At 41.8% G+C, this 19,967-nt stretch overlaps 2 protein-coding genes across 5 annotated transcripts in view; both read right to left on the minus strand.

Moving 5' to 3' along the window:
• The window catches only part of marchf8 (membrane-associated ring finger (C3HC4) 8), a 64,546-nt gene extending 53,957 nt beyond the window's left edge, over nucleotides 1-10,589 (minus strand). For 3 of the 4 annotated variants that reach the window (XM_031841305.1, XM_031841290.1, XM_031841276.1), the window contains exon 1: nucleotides 10,263-10,589. The gene's annotated coding sequence lies outside the window, so the exon portion shown is untranslated. The other variant, XM_031841282.1, reaches the window with a different exon arrangement.
• Nucleotides 10,590-18,147: 7,558 nt separating this feature from the next.
• zfand4 (zinc finger, AN1-type domain 4) overlaps nucleotides 18,148-19,967 on the minus strand; it is an 11,774-nt gene continuing 9,954 nt past the window's right edge. Inside the window, exons 9-10 of the mRNA XM_031877099.1 lie at nucleotides 19,718-19,835; nucleotides 18,148-19,156 (exon numbers count right to left, since the gene is read on the minus strand). Coding sequence (XP_031732959.1) covers nucleotides 19,021-19,156; nucleotides 19,718-19,835 — 254 coding nt within the window. The 3' untranslated portion in view covers nucleotides 18,148-19,020. The remainder of the gene's footprint in view (nucleotides 19,157-19,717; nucleotides 19,836-19,967) is intronic.

Raw genomic sequence — 19,967 nt, forward strand, 5'->3', positions numbered from 1 at the left:
GGGAGGATGAGGGAAAGAAAGAGTGTAAACAGAATGCAAGCAGGATAAGTACCGATTTTGCTGGAGGGGCAGAATGCAATATCTGGAGAGCTAAAGCAGGCGAGAAAAGTGCAAGCGCAGCAAAAATCCAGAATGTGGAGACAGGAACTGAAATTGTGAGACACTTACATTGTAGATACACTCCGCAAAAGACACGCACCGAGTACGCAGCTTTTGAAATCTTTTGTACAGTTCATACTGTGAAGGGGAAGTTAGAACATAGCAGATCTTTTCAAGAGATTTTCCCAATTTACCCTTCATTATGCCTCGCTCCCTGCTGCTAGATGTCAGAGGTACCATGGAGCCCACACCGTCACTAAATGTACTCCCTGAACAACTATTTTTTACAACATTTTACAATATGCGTTTGAAGCATATATCCAGGATGTCACTGATTCAGTGAGAACCGGTTAAGAAGATAACGATAGAAGCTGAAGCCTACAGATCACAGTATAGAAGTGAACACATCTCTCCTGGCGATTGAGACAGAAGACAATGAAATAAAGGAACAACACTGTTCCTGTAAAGCTGGGTCGCTCTTTATTCCGCGTTTCCAGCATTAAATGCAGAAGCAGCATAAATATTCAGTATATCTTCAGAAGCATAGAAGTGCTAACGCTAGTTCATGATATGTTAAAGTACTATGCTAAAGGTTTTTATATAGAAACGCACATCTCCTTCCAACCTATCCAGGTAAGAAGCATGACTATACACAACGTCAAGCATAGACCAGCTTGAAATCCTACAAAACCAGCCTGTAAATGAAGGAAATCTGAAACAATAGTATGAGAGTGTAGAGAGCAGAGCCTGTTCGAGGATATTTAGGTGAAGGCGGACAAACGCACACAGGTCAGATGCAAACCTGAACCCACAGGTACAGATTCACATTCTGTAAATCCAGCCAGAGCCGATATCCAAATTGAGTTCCGGTAGTGAGCGAATACAGCGGTGCAGCATCTGGATGTTTAATCACTGGCCGTTGGGAAAAATCACACTTGGAAATTATTTTTGCAAACATCTGAAAAAACTTCTCTGGCACAAGAAAATAAAACGCAAAATCAATGACACATATTTTGAGCAGCGCTGAGGTGTAGACTGCACTGAGCCCCTTCTTTGTCGATTGGGCTGCGTGCTTCAGGTCGAGTTGGTGTTGAAGTTGTTGAGGAAAGATTTGAGGGCACTTGCTGTTAAACGAGGCACCGCCAAAACTAAAACATGCAACAGCAGGTCAAGTGTGACAATTCATTTATTATCAAAACTTATTTCCGGATCTGAGGTATCGTCCCAAACAGTACACTCGTGCACCTTAGTCGGTGTAATGAAAATGGCAGACAAAGCCACTTATATATTCATGAAAACCTGCTAACTATTTTGATGGTCTTGCAATAATTTTAGGACATGCTTCCTGAAATTTCACATACTTTTGTTTTTGTTTGTGCAGACAGACTGCTTCAGTCCAAAAAGGGGGTGTCCACTCATATGAAATAGCAGAAAACATTGTGTTGTTCTAAAACACAACTTTGTCATCGATGAGCAATTCAAATCTGTAATAAATAACATGATATGAAAGACAGGGAAAAGACACACACACACTCTACCACTGAGATATTCTGAAAGCATTATGTTTATAGATGCTATCCATACTGCATGTTTGGTATTGCAATGATGCCAAAAAGCCAGTTTTAACCTCCAAGTGCTTAAAAGCGGGATGAAGCCAGCAACAAAGATTATGCACTTACAGGCGATCACAAGACTTATCACAGCAATCAATTCCCTAATATACCTGCTGTTGCTATGAAATGATCAAGTCTGATCCACGACTCCACGGAGGCTTACACTTGAAAAATGTCACAACTTAGTTCACCCACAACTATAAACGCTAAATTCAGTAAAACGTAATATTGAAGCTGGTGGAAGAGAATAATTCTTAATTTTAAAAAGGTCAGTTCACCCTTATTACATAATATCATACAAGACTTATTTTCTCACTTATCTGGTGACTTTTTATGGGGACTTTTTAAGGCCTCAGGGTTTAAGAGCTGACCGTGTAATAGCAGGAAGTGCTTCAAGCCTGGTTGAGGAAATTGTTGCACGTTATTCCCCCTCTCTCTCTTCCTTCATTTCCAGTCAACTCTATTCTTCTCTACCTAATAAAAAGGAAAGAAAAATGCCCTCAAAGCACTTTTTTTTTTTTAAGACAATAAACACTGTTCACAACCAGGTCTGTGGATTATCCTGAATAAGTGAGACATTGATTCTGTGTTGTTCAATGAATTGAGAACCACACCAAACTACAAAAAGCCGTTCACCTCCATTTAGGGTTGCAACCGACATCGCAATCATCGATTCATCTGCTGATCTATTCTTTACTCGATTAACTGACGATTCATTTTGTCTATGGAATTTCAGACAACAGTGAAATAATTGCTCAGGGGCCAGAGAAACATTCAAAATGCTCCGATATTACAGCCTTTATGACATAGAAAAGCATAAAATCCTCACATTTGAGAAGCTGAAATATACCGCTGACTGACTTGATTAATCAAATAATCGTTTTAGCTCTACTTCCAAAAACATCGGGAAACCTCTGCAAATAAAAGCAGAACTTCCTGCATGCTGGCTACATGCCAGTACGGGGAATGTGGAAAATATGTGTTTTTTGCGAGACATTTTTAGTGCCTCTGGAGATCGTACGTCAAAGTCTGGGGTGATGAGACAAGGGTGCACAAACGGAGAGTGGGTAATTCATCACACAGCCTTTAAGACATCAACACATGACTTGATTTAAATCCTCACCCTGCTACTTTTCCTCACAGCAACCATATCCAATGGTACAAAAATTAATGAATGTCAGGTTGGTTTGACAAAGTGCCCAAGCATCCTCCACACGCACCCCTCATCTCTTTGTAATGGGGATAATCACACCAACTCAACCTTGATGCCGTACATCCTGACAAATCAAATCTACCATTGTGCACAGATTACACGTTTGACTCCCACAAATACAATGTTTGTTGGTCGACCAGCAGTTTGATCATCTTAAAACCAAGAGGCTAAAACGGGAGGCGGTTACAGAGCCATCATAACAACATTTGCCCGTTTGAATTCCTAAAAATGTCGTATACGGCAGCAGGTCTCGTCATGTCAGCCTCATAATAGTGCAGCCAATCCCTCCCACAGCACTCATTATGCTAATAGTTATCAAGAAAAGTCAGTTGTCCCAGCTGACCCCTCATTACAGCTGTTCACCTGAAGGGTTTGAATGTTACCACAGTTGTCCATGTGATCACACCAGCTTACAACAACTGTACAAATACACAGAAACTTGAATTTCTTCAGCTGAATCAATGTTTGTCAAACAAACCAATTTATTGCTTGAAAACCTAATTCAAACTTTCACACGACATTGTGTTTACAAAACTTATTTGCACAAGCAATAACAGGATGAATTAATTATTTAAATCCCTATTAACTGCAACACACTCAAAATGATCAGAGAGCAGTGCTGTATTCTCAGGCACAGAAAAGATTTAGAGCTGGAAGAATTTCTGCTGCTGTGACTGGCGTCTCTGACGTGAATGTAGAGTTTGATGAGATTTAAGTCTTGAATAGACAACAAGCAGCACATTTCCTGTTGTAATACAAACACCACCAGCAGAACCAATCGATAGGGAACAACAGAAAAGTCATTAGTTATAAAAAACTAATTTCATATCCGTAATGAATGACAGCAGGAACTGTTCCGTTGGGATCTCCTTGTTGTTTTGCAGAAATCCACATCTTAAGCAGTTGATTATATATATATATGTTCTGTTTACAAGCACTCCAGTGAATTACACACATAAATGGTGGATTGATAATGTTCCAAAGGGAAAAGAGGTTGCATGGCACTTCCCAATGATTTCATGACAATCCGTGATTAAAATACAATGACATGTTAACTCTTTTCTTTGTCTGCCCAGCCACAGTGGCTCCTCCTGCTCAGGCCAAATCCACAGTGTTTTTTTTTCAGTTAGCTCAAACAATACACTGCTGTCGATACGCCCCGTGTTTAGAGGCAAACTTCAACTGTCATGAAATGCCTGTAGGACGAGTCGCAACTGCATAATATCAGTGGGACAGACAGCCATTCGTCTCTGAAACTCAACGTTCACGGAGAGCTTGTCTTAGAGAAAATAATTACATTACGGTTAAATTAACTTGATCAGAAGACGAACTTCACTGTTGCACATGTTGACTTGAAAAGTCAGATTCTAGTGTGATTGGATGCACTAAAGAAGTTTTGATCATTACCAAAACTGAAAACGATTATGTGGATTCTTATTTGCTCAAAAAGAGTTGTGACAGCCAATGTGGACATGGCATTTGTCAGGCTATCACTAATACACGAATGAACTCAAAGACATCAACACTTTTTAAATCAGTGTGTATCAATTAAGTTGCAGCTTTGACAAAAAAAGATTTCCGGAAGCATATTTGCTGAAATGGATTACATATTAAAAACACATGTTTTTACTCCAACAAATGTAATGAAGATAGACAGCTGACCGGCTCTCTGTGTACTGTAGAAAATAGTTGACAGAGATGTAGATCAGCATGCGTTAGTATAAAAAAAGAGAACTGGAGCTTGAAGCTTTACTCTTATGAATCAAATTTTAGGAAAGCAGTAAGGTTCAACATACTAGGAATTATATTATAATAAGGCTACATCTTTTTTCTATTGATTGATTCCTTATTGTCACACAGCCTTCAAAAACTACATCAAATATTGTTTGATTTCCTGCCATGCATGCTAAACGGTCTGCATTGCAGTCTGAATAAATGGGAGTAGATACAGTACAACGTCAAACACACAAACCTTCGTAATTGCACCAGTGTGTGTTGTGTCTGGCTACAGTGACGCACACTATTGTACTGCTGCGGCTCCTTCTCCACACCCTCTTCTTGCTTCGTTGCCACGAGCAGACAGAAACCTTTGGGAGACTGTGAAAGCCCTAATGACATCATCAACCATAGCCCACTACCTGCAGCAGTGCTATCCCACGGTCCATTCAGCTGAGCCAGCGCTTCTGCTCGGCTGATGTATAGCAGCTGTCGAGCCCCTCCCTCCCTCCCTCTTCATCCCTTACATTATCATTTCATTGCACCCATTCAGCACACACACACACACACATATATATATATATATATATATATACTACCGCATACAAGTTGTAAGTCTGGGTGAGGGAGGCTACTTAACATCTGTACGAAATGTCAATATAAACCCTGTTGTTCGACAACCAATGTGTTTTAACTACTTCCATTAGCATTATCCCAGTGAGGTTTAGTTCACACAGGTGTATGACATCATCTCCAGGAGGAAGTCATTACATTGGATCAATACTCTATATTCCCTACAGACGAAGACCAGCCACAGTGGGGCACAGCAGCAGGGCAGGCCAGGATTGAGTTAGTGCACGGGAGGCAAAGAGCAACGACACAGTATGATACCTTTATTATGTTATAAGATTACAGCCCAGCCAGAGGCTGATACCACGAGACTAGCAAGGGACGCGTTCATACGATTATAGTCCAGGATCAGATAACAACGGCAGTCTGGGACAGCTGCACAGAGTCTGCGAGGCACTGGAAACCTTGCGATAGCCATATGGTGCCAATATCGTTAACGGACTTTTAATTAGTTCGGCCAAGGATCAATTCAAAAAGTAAAACTTGCTCAACTGGAAGTCTAGTAAGATAATAACTGACACTGTGCCAACTTCCTTACAGTCACAGGAGTCCAGGAAAACCCACAGTCTTAATAACGCACGCACTCACTCCCCTCCCGTAAAAGGGAACAGGATACGTATGAGGACAGAATTTTCGTCCTGTCCCTTTGCAGGATGCAATCAATATTTGTTTACAGATTAAAAACCACGGTGCGAGGAGACAGGGGTAAGCAACTGACGTAGAGATGCAGTGCGAGTCAGAGAACGGCCTCTGCAGGTGCCATTTTGAAACAGGTTGACATAAATTGAAATAAAAATATATTGGGACTAAAGAACAGTGCTGGTGATTAGAATAGGGTGCAAATCACAAGTGACTTGGTTAACTTGACCATTATCCCTTCCTCCAGAGTTAATGTACATTACAGGAAATACAAAAAAAAGTAAGTAGGTGTGTGTGTGATTGGCTCATATTAATAATTGGTTAAAGTTACTACAATGTACTTTAAACTAGTTATTAATAAGTGTAAATGTATTACTGATGCCTTTATCTACCCTACATAAGAAAACAAGACCATCGGCTAGAACACTAGCTATTTCTATATAGTGATGGTGGATATTCCTAATGTCTGTCATCGGGTCCTATTCCCAGTGAAAACAGACCAATCGATGTCATCAGCCCAGATCCGTCTTTGCTGCAGCCTTCGGCCTGCGATTGGAGCTCTGGTGGGGGTGGAGAGGTTTGTGCCCGGCAGCAGCTACTCCTCTTCCAGCCCAGGCCCCCAGGTAGAGCGCCGGGCTTTGAAGCAAATGTTATATCGTAGCCAAACGATGAAATTACAATTTCCAGGTCCATCTCATGATGCCATGGGGCCTAAAAATACTTTTTCCTATAGACTTACATTGTGAAATAGACGTCTGTTACTCAGAGGATCATTTGTTGTTCGGCAAATCAACCCTGAAAAGCCCTTCTTTAAATAATTAGTTCCTAAAAAGTAGTAAAATGCATGAACCAAATCTATAGTTATTTTCCTTCCCCCCCGTTTATGTGAATGAGCCCGAGAATGAGGCTGGACCGAGGGCTGAGAGGCGGGGCTTAAGGAAACGCTAGCGCGCTTGCTCTATGGGCCCCATAACGCGGAAGATGGCTGGCAGATCCAGGTGTTTTCATATGAATTCTATACTACAAATTCAAACTTCTTTTGCTTCATGCGCAACTCAGCAACTTTCTCACAAATGAACGAGGCGCCGCCACCGACACTGTATCTAGTTCTCTTTATATATCCATGCTCTGGCCAGGAGCAGAGCTTCGCCGCTCTGCCGGTCCCCGCTAGAAGCCAACACCAACGCCACGCTGCTGGAGGAGAGGGAGGCACGGAAGGACCAGGACCAGGACCCTGCTGCAGTTCAATAAGAGGTTTTCTAAAGTGACTCTGTTGTTTCGAAACACTAAAGCGTTTGTCCCCCTGGATCACCAACATGAACATGAAATGAAAGTTCCTCATAGTAGCTTTAAGTTCATTTTTCAAGAAAAATGCTAATAAAATCACTAGTCAAAGCCTCTCAAAGTTGGGAGATTTATGGTTGTTCTTAGTCTTTTATGATAGTAAATTCAATATCTTTGGGTTTTGGACTATTGCTTAGACAAAACAACATTTGAATACATCAACTTGGGCTCTGGGAAACTTATAGACCAAACAATTAGTCGAGAAAATGACAAACAGTTTAATTGATGTTGGAAATAATCATCAGCTGCATTACCATTATTTTTAACAAAACAAAAACCAATTGGTTAGGCTTGAAAAATGCATCAGCTACTGGAACAAACTAATTAGCCAAAACTAAAGATGAATATTGGGTGCACCAGAGCTAACAAAAAACCTTTTTCTGAAACTCTTCTGCAAGCCGAAAGGTTTTTGGCTGTTGTTGAATTGAATTTGATTGAAACCTCAGTAGAATGGGACAATGGGGGCTGTCAAACACATCCTCTGTTCCATAGTGTAAAATACTGTGGGAGGCACATTTCACCATCACAACCAATTGTGTCAAACAATGACGGCAGTTAATTGGCAGAAAGCTACTGTTGGAGCCTTCGGATACTTTTGATTGCGTTCTTTCCACCCTCCAATTACTTTCCTCCGAACCCATCTCTGAAGACAGAAAGCATGAGTTAATTTGCCTGCACAATGGCACAGTCCATTAAGAATATACAGGCTCCTTCGCACGCAGTTTTAGCAAGTCTCAGTCGCCCCTCTTCCTCCCATTTGGAATCATAATCGTGACTTTACTTTCTCATTTCTCCCTGCAGTCGGTACTGACAGGACGACTGACGGCTTCAGAGTCTGTTGACAGCTCGGGGTTTGGAATAGATGAGATTTCTCACAACGGCAGAGAGCTCGTTGATACCTGCAAAATCCTTCCCTGTCAGAGGGCACGAAGTCAGCCGGTCATGAAGGAAGACTATGCCAGGAAGAGGAAACCAGAGGGATCGGAGTGTGTCTGAAGTGTAGGATGTAGTCATATGAAAGGATTTTATACTGAAAATAACTTGAAAAAAGACAATCGAATATATAGCACTCGATACGGTACTCATTACAGTCTTCTATGAACAAAAATAAATAAATCCTTTACATTTGATATCATTGCTATACTTCAATTAAAAATATAAATGATCTGTGTACTCAACATGACAACTTTGACAAAATGAAATCAGCTCATGAATAAAAAGGCTGACTTCCCTTTTCTGCTACTGTTTTTACTGTTTTCTGCTAAGAGTTCCCAATTAATTGAGTTCAAAATCAAGAGATTTCCTTTGTTCAACTCCACGTATGCAACCAAGATTAAAGCTCCAACTGCTGGCCTACAGAAAAGGCCAAACGTCCGTCGCTATTGTTCAAACACTGGACTGTGTCAGAAACAAAAACAGAGTTTGTGCGAAACAGAAGCCAATCGACATGCTGTAATCCCATGTGAGGGGGCAGGATTGGTTACACCGCAGCCTGACGGAGAGAATACGCATTGTGTTTTCTGCACGTTTGTGCACGCACACTCCACAGATACCAACGGGACAATGAGGCTTCTTATCGCAACAAGCCCTCAGTATTTCACCACACTGTCAAAGACACAACCGAAGGCTTACAGTGATGTAACGCACACACAGAAACAGCTGCTTCCCCCTCTAACCCTGACAGCATGCTGAACACCACACTGAAGCCTGCATCATGATAAAGGTTGCATGATAGGAAGATGTCTTTGACATGACGCCTAGACTTGTTCCCTTGGAACGAAGATGAGTGAAAAGGTTCGCTCTCCCACAGAAATAAAATGAAATACCACGCTAGGAATGCACAAAATGGTAGCGAGGAGAGACCACTTTAGAGTACACAAGAGTGCTTTGCTTTAAAAAAAATATTTTAACAAGCTGCAACTGCAATACACACAGAGACTACACTGCAGCCAATGAGAAGACAGGGTGTAATGTGAGAGCCACTGTAATAATTTACTGATGGCAGAAAAGGGTACAAATGTTACTATTTAACAGGCAAAGCAACATTTTATAGTTTCAACTATGTGTGGAAATATGTTGTGGATGTCAAGCCGATTATATAACACTAGAAACACATTTGTGTGTGATATATATATATATATATATATATATCTCCCGGCTGCAGTCGCCCGTGGAAGCAGTGCAGCCATGGGCTCTACTTGGCTTTATTATGGTTCATAATAAGAGAGCATCCGGCCGGACAGTGCACCTCCAACATGAAGTCTACAGTGAATGTGAAAATACATAAGCAAATGCTCCGTGGGGCAAAGGAATATGCTGTGGGCCATCATGCAAATTTCACAATTAACATCCTAAATCAATGCATGGTAAACTCAGAAGGGAGCGACCCACCGATGTATCGCACTGTGACCTCGGATTTAAATGCATGACAATGTAGGTTTACAGCATCCCAGACTGCAACGACGTGAAGAAATGCGAACAACAAATCCGATACAACAATGCTTAATCACCTCGGAGTGCCATGCATTGCATTTTCATCTGACTCCACCGCAAACAGCGCGTTACAGAGGCTTGGGGAAGACTAACAAAGGCTTGCTCGGAGACGGTCAACATTAACGTTACGTCTTCTCTTGAGTCACAAACACACGTTGAATGGACAAACCCCAGGCAACAAATCCATTGCAAGCAGCAGGAATGTAAGCAGAAGCAAACGCGTTGCTGGTTTTTGCTGCAGAGCGCACCAGGAGCAGACATTAAACTGAATTGTCATACCTTAAATCAGAAAGGCTACGATGACCATCGCCCAGGACACTTTCTCGGCTTCTACAGCGGGCAATAAACAGAAACGCAAATTCTCACACATTCACATCCCAGCCCAGTCCAGACCGTCAGCCGGATTTAATAAAGCGACAGGCGCAGCGGAGACAGAGGAGTGTGGACGGACGCATAGCTGCATTGGACCAAATGTTCCTCCACATTCCAATTAACAGAAACAAAAAGACACTCACCGCTGTGTTTGGCACCGAATGACGACGATTTGTTTAGTTCATTGCCCCCGCTGAGCAGCTGTGTGTAGTGGTGCGTCACCGACTTCCGCGTTAAGATGGAGTGAAATGGTTAGGTAAAGTTAGAAAGATATTGACAGATTCGGACTTCCCGGTTCAATAAATCGTTAACGAAACGTTGCTAAAGTACAAACGATACCTCCCTGTAACCGTAGTGAGGTAGACAACAAGCTACAACCTTAATTTAATGAAAACGGGCCGTCTTAGGGACTCCTCCGAGCTGGACAATCTGCATTGGTCTCAATGAGCGGCCGGCTGCGAGATGAGTGCGCAGGGACCGTCTACAAAGTGCAATGCGGAAAATACCTACTACAACAATATTCAATAGCTTCACTGTCATGCAATGTAGTGTAACCAACATCACTTCACACATCAATGGGCTCCTCCTTGTTGTACTACAAGTGTTATTTTGAAAAAATATGATTTTGATTAATTTTAGTGAATATTTATTAAAAATAATAATCAATAGCTTTACTGTTGATAAGTGTAGCATGACCAAAATCACTTCATACATCAATGGGCTCCTTCCTGTAGTACTACAACTGTTATTTTAGTTTCACCAGACTTGTACCTGGTTTAATGACCACGGTATCACTGTGCTTGATTGGCCAGCAAACTCGCCTGTCCTAAACCCCAGAGAGCGTCTATGGGGTATTGTCAAGAGGAAGATGAGAGACATCAGACCCAACAATGCAGACGAGCTGAAGGCCCCTATCAAAGCAACCTGGGCTTCCATAACACCTCAGCAGGGCCACAGGCTCATCGCCACCGTGCCACGGCGCATTGATGCAGTAATTCATGTAAAAGGAGCCCCGACCAAGTGTTGAGTGCATACTGTATACTGTACATGGACATACTTTTCAGTAGACCAACATTTCTGTATTAAAAATCCTTTTTTTAATTGGTCTTATGTAATATTCTAATTTTGTGAGATACTGAATTTGGGGTTTTCATTAGCTGGACGCCATAATCATCAAAATGAAAAGAAATAAACGCATGAAATATATCACCCTGTGTGTAATGCATCTATATAATATATGGGTTTCACTTTTTGAATTGAATTACTGAAATAAATTAACTTTTCGATGATATTCTAATTCATTGAGATGCACCTGTAGTTATCTCTTACTTTATGTGCTTGTGTGTGTTGAATTTGAGAGCCTCTGTATTGCATGTCTTGTTAGTACTTGACAATGTTTAAGAGTCTCCTGAATGATGATACTACGTATATTAATATTCTCACTTTTTTCATTATTTGTGCACGCATTGTAAAGCGTCAATATTGTATAACCTTTTAAATGTAATCTTACATTCTGTTTTTAGGTTTATTTTGTAACATCTGCCTCTTGGGACTACAGATGAAAAATAGCCTCTTGGCTAACTCTGGCGCATTTACAGAAATGTTTTATTAGTGTGCACTGTCCCTTATCAAATAAACTAATAAAATAAAATAAATAAACTAGTGCAATTGTGAACCTATGTTTTGTATTGTGTATTTGTCTTGAATAAAAATATAGTACCACATACATCAAGATAAGAGCCATCATAAGTAGTTCACTCATTTCATCTTCAACAAAGGATATACACATATATTGTCATGCTGTAACAACATTGTGAAAAGGGAAAAATAAATGTGGCAAACGCATTAGGTATCGAAAGATGTCTTTCCCCATCGTGGTTTGCATTGGAGACTGACAAACTGAAAGATCACTGCAGGTAGAACTTAATTGAAAGGTGCTCCTGATTGGTTACTGACCTAGTCACCCTAGGCATCTATCATTTGATTGGTTGAGAGGCAGATGCCATGAGGCAGCCATGAGCTGTTTTATAAATAACCATCTACAAGTCTGGTGAAACTAAAATAACAGTTGTAGTACTACAGGAAGGAGCTCATTGATATATGAAGTGATTTTGGTCATGCTACACTTATCAACAGTAAAGCTATTGATTATTATTTTCAATAAATATTCACAAAAAATTATCAAAATCATTTCTTTTCAAAATAACACTTGTAGTACAAGTGCTATCCTCTGCAGAGGAGGCAGCGCCTGAGGACCTAGGGGGAGGCTCACCCATATCCCTAGTAGAGGTCGCTGAGGTAGTTAAAAAGCTCCTTGGTGGCAAGGCGCCGGGGGTGGATGAGATCCGCCCTGAGATGCTGAAAGCGCTGGACATAGTTGGGCTGTCCTGGCTGACACGCCTCTTCAATGTCGCATGGGGGTCGGGATCAGTGCCCATGGAATGGCAGACCGGGGTGGTGGTTCCCATCTTCAAAAAGGGGGACCGGAGAGTGTGCTCGAATTACCGGGATATCACACTACTCAGCCTCCCAGGGAAGGCTTATGCCAGGGTGCTGGAAAGGAGGCTCCGACCGCTTGTCGAACCTCAGATTCAAGAGGAGCAGTGCGGATTCCGTCCGGCCGTGGAACAGTGGACCAGCTCTTTACCCTCGCAAGACTACTGGAGGGGTTCTGGGTGTTTGCCCAACCAGTCTACATGTGCTTTGTGGACTTGGAGAAGGCTTTCGACCGGGTCCCTTGGGGGGTCTTGTGGGGGGTGCTGCGGGAGTATGGGGTGCCGGACCCGTTACAACGGGCGATCCGGTCTCTGTACGACTGCAGTAGCAGCTGTGTCCGCATTCTCGGCAATAAGTCAGACACGTTCCCGGTGAGTGTTGGCCTCCGCCAGGGCTGCCCTTTGTCACCGGTCCTGTTCGTGATTTTCATGGACAGGATATCTAGGCGCAGCCTGGGGGCGGAGAATGTCAGTTTCGGGGGTCTCGGGATCGCCTCTCTGCTATTTGCAGATGATGTGGTCCTGTTAGCCTCCTCGGATCGTGACCTCCAGCATTCACTGGGGCGGTTTGCAGCCGAGTGTGAAGCGGCGGGGATGAGAGTTAGCACCTCCAAAACTGAGGCCATGGTTCTCTGCCGGAAACCGGTGGATTGCTCCCTCCAGGTGGGGACGGAGTGCCTACCTCAAGCGAAGGAGTTCAAGTATCTCGGGGTCTTGTTCACGAGTGAGGGTAAGATGGAGCGGGAGATCGACAGACGGATCGGTGCGGCTGCAGCAGTAAAGCAGGCGCTGCACCGGACCGTCTTGGTGAAGAGGGAGCTGAGCCGGAAGGCAAAGCTCTCAATTTACCACTCGGTCTACGTTCCTACCCTCACCTATGGTCACGAACTCTGGGTCGTGACCGAAAGGACAAGGTAATCTAAATCATATTTTTTCAAAATAGCAGTTGTAGTACAACAAGGAGGAGCCCATTGATGTGTGAAGTGATTTTGGTCATGCTACACTTATCAACAGTAAAGCTATTGATTATTATTTTTAATAAATATTCACTAAAATTAATCAAAATCATATTTTTTCAAAATAACACTTGTAGTACAACAAGGAGGAGCCCATTGATGTGTGAAGTGATGTTGGTTACACTACATTGCATGACAGTGAAGCTATTGAATATTGTTGTAGTAGGTATTTTCCGCATTGCACTTTGTAGACGGTCCCTGCGCACTCATCTCGCAGCCGGCCGCTCATTGAGACCAATGCAGATTGTCCAGCTCGGAGGAGTCCCTAAGACGGCCCGTTTTCATTCAATTAAGGTTGTAGCTTGTTGTCTACCTCACTACGGTTACAGGGAGGTATCGTTTGTACTTTAGCAACGTTTCGTTAACGATTTATTGAACCGGGAAGTCCGAATCTGTCAATATCTTTCTAACTTTACCTAAGTGAGTGAAATAAGGAATTTATAGGACAGGCGGCGCACGCGGGCGCAATGAGGGGTGGAACAACGTAGCAGCAATATAATGGGGATGATGATAATGATGGTAAATAAGATGTTGGTATTTAAAACTCCATTGGTCAATGTTTTTATATCAATTACCCTGACTATGTGAAGTGTAGCCTTGAGGTGTTGCTCACCCACAGAGCAAACGCCAACTCTCCAGTTTCACCAAATTCTAATGAAATTGTAGTTAATGCTACTATTTGACCTCGTTTCGCAGCTCTCAACAACCACATCTACAGCAGGCAGCTGTATAAAAAAAAAAAGTCAAATAAACTAATGTCAATTATAGGACGGTGCACTCTGCCAATTAGCATTAGCTGGTAAACAAAAACCAAATGGTGCAGTATTTAGCAGATAAAGAGCCAGATGTGTTCATCAGGACTTCCTAGACACCGAAATGTAACTTAACGTAAAAGAAAGAAAGAGATATAAGAGAGATATAGTGAATTACATTTATCAGGTGGATACGAAAACCCACTCCAAATGCATGCTAATGTTGCTCTATGTCAGCTTGAGGTGTGTATTGGCAGGCTGCTGCTTCCACGGCCCAGAAGTGTGGCCAGTTAGCTTAGCTTAGCACAAAGACCAGTAACGGAAAACAGCCTGGCTCTGCCCAAAGGTAACAGAATATACAGACTAGAACCTCTAAAGCCCACCAATTATTAGCACATTTTTATTTGTTTAATTCATTCAAAAAGCAAAGTGTAACAAACACAGGAGAAGTATGTACAGTTAGGACTATTTCATGGCTTTGAGTATAGTTGCAACCAATGGAGACTTCAGGAAGTTACTCATCCTTGCTGAGAAGGAGTCCGGCACATAACCCCGAAGTGTAATTTTTACAAGTTAGTTTTTGGATAGATTAAACAAAGAGTATAGATTAACTAATCATGATTAATTAGCTCTAGATGTGCTGCTAGATTGTATTAGTTATAGAGCTAGGCTAGCTTTTTACTCCTGTTTCCAGTCTTGCTTATTCTCTACCAGGAAGTGAATAAATGAATTTCCCCCAAATCATGTGATGCTTACACATTACTATAGAAATGTCTTGATGTAGAAATGACATAACAGATTTGTTATTAGCCTATAGAGAACAACTCAATGGTCATTATTTCAGATAATGAATGGGCTGCAGTGTACTGTAGTACATCACAGCATGTACTACTCCAAAAGAGCTCCCCACTCACAGTACAGTATGTTGGGAGAGGCTCACTTATTAAACCAGGGAATGTATCCTCTGTTGACTCAAAGCCTCGGCTCTATCGCTGTGAAACCTGACATTGTGTTTGAGCTTATTACTGATGCACAGTCCGCCACTCCGTCCTTGGGATGGGACAACGGAGCCTCTGTGCTCTGTCTGGACGAAGTGGGCACCTCAGAAGTGAGTCTGTCAATTTGTCATGCATGTGTCTCTGCTTCAGAGAGATAGGCTACAGGCTGTCTTGCTGCGTGGCATGGAAAGATTAGGATGTGGTTTGTTGTGTTGAACGTGCAGAGAAAGCAGGCAAGTGGGACACAGCTGTCTTGGTGACACTAAAACAGCCTTTTCACCACATTTACAGGACTTAAGTATAGGGAAGCAGGAGGGGGTGAAATTACCCTCGGTTTTCAAAGCGTGAAGTTTTTCTCGGTGTGTGTCCTCCCTGCTTTCTTACCTGCGTGAACCTGTCACACTGGTCGTGCTTGATTGTCCCGTTGTTTTGGTCCCTGCAGCCCTGTGCACACACCACCGGCACGGACACGCATACAAGCCCAGACGTTATTAAGAAAAACACTTCAGGTTCAGTGGAAAAGGGTTGTGTTTTGATTCCAGATAAGGCACAGATACCGTTGGAATAAATACTAGAAATACTTGATCAGTGGAAGACGGTTCCACGGAAGAATCTAACATTTGAAAACCACATCAAATACTCAGACAAAACCTGTATACACCCCACAATGTTATGAGAATGAAAAGAGTACACTCTTGAAAGAGTGATCTCGTATTGCACTTTCGTCACGTTTGGTGACTCGGTAGACACCGATTTAGAAAACAATGGTCAAACTTAATGCAGCAGAAGCTGAGATATTTTGTACTTTTAAGCTCCAAAACACTGATTTCAACACTTCACTTTAAACACTTTATAAGGCAAACACAGAATCGTAAGTATCCTTTCCCCACACAATAAGGAAAGTCAAATGTATAAATATGATAGTTCTAAAGTGCATCTGTCAAAGACTTCCCTTAAGGCCCCCTCCCACACTTGTAAACACCCGCGTCTTTCAAACTCCAGGCTCCCATTGTAATGTAGGCTTTGATGTAAAAAGATGTGTTGATTCCAAGACCAAGCTGAGATACCTGGGTGGTGTCACATCACTTGTTAGTCTTGACAAAGCTCCTCCAGAGCCACATTAAGCTCTTTTCACAGGCTTTGGAGGAGCACATTTGTGCCTTCTGTGTTTTTCTGCGTGGTGCAGCACCAGAGGCCAGAATAGACACAATTTTGTGTTCCTCACTCTTTCATTTACTCACACGACAGCAATTAGCATCAAGTTCACCATCAGGAATCATACATAACAAGCTTCTTTTTTAAGAAATCCTGAATTAGTGAAGGTTAGAGGATGAAAACATTTGGGTATATTATCTAAAGTAAGCCCCGATAATATTGTGCTTAAAAGAAAAATAATTCAGTCATGCTAGCAGCTCTGTGAGGCTGCACTTCATTTTAGTTAAATGCTAACAATGACAATATTACATTCATCTAGTTTAGCATGTTAGCATGCTAACATTTGCTAATTTAGCACTGAACTGAGGCAGATAGGAATATTTTTGGGTTATAAACCAAAGTATTAGACAAATGAATTGAAAGGTGTTGGTTTGTGTGATGGCCAATAGAGTGCCCAGGCTTTAAAGTATTGGCTCCACCATATTTTTTATACATTCACCACTTTCGGTAGGCCACATTCTGAAAAGAAAATCCTTAAAATTGACAGAATATTTGCATAATAAAAATGGTATTTACTTGCTGCTGCACTGAGGAGTTTGAAATAAAGTCAGCATGATGTATTTTTCTAAATCCATTTGAAGATGCCTGTAAACTCACTCCTTTTTTTAAAAAAAAGATGCCCCTCTCCATGTTGAGGTGCTTCAGCTGTATATGCTGCACAGCCCAATTATCTCAGATCAAAGCGAGACAACATGAAGGAGGAAAGTGAAGATAAAAACACCGAGACGTGACTCAGGTCAGGGTTCGTCTGTTGCACAGGAACAACATCCAGAGTGAAAGCAAAGTGTATAATGAGCAGCGCCTCCACTTTTCAATTCAGCCTTTCTACTCAGTGACTCACCAGCAAAAGAAAACATATTTCTGTTTTGGCTTCTAGAATATATTTTCATATTTATGATACATTATCTCCACTCCCATTAGTTTGTAGTTTGCATGTGTCCGTATAAACAAACCACAGCTTTGAAGTGCTCTCGCGGACAAAATGAACATGAAGACATTACAATTCAAAATGTCAGCCGGTGGCAGAAGACCCAGTGGGATCAATCCATCCGTGGACAATCCTATCACAGTCCTTTTTTTGTTTTTAACCGAGGGCGTTAACTTGTTGTTCTTATAACGCACAACCTGCTGAGGAGCAGATAGTATCCCAGTAAGAAGAGAACAAGTTGATCTTGAGATGGTGACGGTGCAAATGAAGGAAGTCGTCCTCATGCAGCTATATCTGTCCCAGCTCCGGCTAGAAAATAAAGTGTGTTCAACAGGTACAAAAATTATTTCAGCTTGTTGCTGAGGAACGAGCATTGGGTCTGCATCAGGAAAACATGTTTTTTAAATGTGACAAAAATTAGTCAGTGATGAAAAGCACAGTTTCTCACTTACTTCACATTAATATGAGAACTATTAAGAGCGAACATTGAATGTGCAAATAATTAGGAACCCAAACAGCAAGACCTGAGGACACAAGGAAACGAGGAAATGACAGCAGGACCGCCTGTAAAACAAAATAATCAGTCAACTAGAAATCTAATGAGACACGTACCAGTCAGTGATGTACAGTATGTATGGAAAGAAACTTTATTAGATGAAACTCCTGGAGATACTATAACAGCATTAAAACAGCTGAGCATTAAAAAGAAAGACATAAAAAAGATGGCAAGCATCTTAAATGCCACAACCCCCCCCACCCTATCCTAATACAGTTTACTTGATAGGATTACAGATTACAGACATTCACACACATTGCATACTTAGTATTCTAAAAAACAACCTTGAATTTAAATAAGTACTATTCATGAATAAATATGGAGTATTTCATCAATGAGTGAGTGTAGTGTTCTTTTTTTTAAAGAAAGATGTCATTAGTGATGTCTGTATGTATGTGCCCAAGTAAGAAAGACATTTAGAGGTGAAGAATATAAAAATCTGAGTGACGACAACATAAACACTTTATAAGACAAACAGAGTCGTAAGTATCCGTTCCCCACACAATAAAGAAAGTCACATGTATAAATAAGATAGTTCTAAAGTGCATCTGTCAAAGACTTGTCGAATGAAAAGTCATCAGCGGTCCTATCTTTTTTTAAAAGGCTGATAAAACTAAAATTAGATACGTCTGAACGTGCAGCAGATATATTTAGCAAAAACTACCTACATACAAGCACAGCTTTTTATGTTTATAGAAGGGAAAAAAATAACTTTATAACAGATTTAAAAAAAAAAAAAAAAAAAAAAAAAAAAAAAAAAAAATGATAAACATCTTCACATTGTCAAGAAGTGATACTCAGTTCTTCGCCATTTCAGTCTCCTCTTGTTTGTTCACACTTGGCTTTACAGAATATCTGATCTAAATTTTGAAGCAAACTTGGCTGATATAAAAGCACACAGTGGTGAGTAAGTTCCCTCGTCTCTGCTCGGGCTGGACGGTCTAGATCTTAGGCAGCTTGGGAGCACTGATCAGGGGGTTGGTCTCCTGCAGGAATCTCCGTCCGGCCCCCTTGTAGTCGTAAGTGCAGTCGTGAGTCTCTGCGTAGCGGTGGGTGCAACAGAAGTTGTGACCACACCTGAAAGATGTAAACAAACACATATTATGGTACGTATGCAAAGATCTAGAAACAACACTTGTGTATTTACAGTGTGTTCGTCTAAGAGGACTTTTGCTGTCATCAGATAAAAACACCAGCAGACATCCGCTCAATCATCAGGCTATTCTGCAGAGTATAGATGGAGTTTACTCATAGTCATGTAATGCATTTCATTCATAAGAACCGATATTGAGTAAATGACATTCCTCATTTAATCACAGAAGCATCGGTTAGTCTTCTGAACACAGTCGGGAGCTCTGCGCTACGCACTGTTGTGGAACAAGACCCGGGAGAGGGAGGCGATCGTAGGGAGACACTTTGATAATGTTAATAACTTGTGGCAGAACAAGCGGTGCACAGAAGACATATTTCACTGGAGACATGGCCGGGAGACAAAACGATGAAATGGTAAGAGATCATTTTTCTACTTAAAAACGACTGCTTCGAGGGCAAGAATGACAAATAGGGGGAGATGAAATAAGGAGTCAGGCAGCAGAGTGGGCGAGTGAGTGCAGCTGGAAACGCTGGAGGCTCTCTTACCTGCACTCATAGCTGCTGGCCAGGCCGGTCTTCTTTCCACAGAGGAAGCAATGCTTTGAGCTCTTCTTCCTGCTGCCCGTGGGAGCCTTGACTGGAGGTAGGTGGTATGTTGGAGTGCCTGAGAATAGAAGAAACATTGTCTGTGATACACTTTACAGCAGCCGGTGTGGAGTATCTGATCGTGTAGTGAAGAGTTTCTATTAACACACACACACACACACACACACACACACACACACACACACACACA

The sequence above is a fragment of the Anarrhichthys ocellatus genome, unplaced genomic scaffold, assembly GCF_004355925.1.
Source record: "Anarrhichthys ocellatus isolate YVR2014 unplaced genomic scaffold, GSC_Weel_1.0 scaffold3, whole genome shotgun sequence".
NCBI lineage: Eukaryota > Metazoa > Chordata > Actinopteri > Perciformes > Anarhichadidae > Anarrhichthys > Anarrhichthys ocellatus.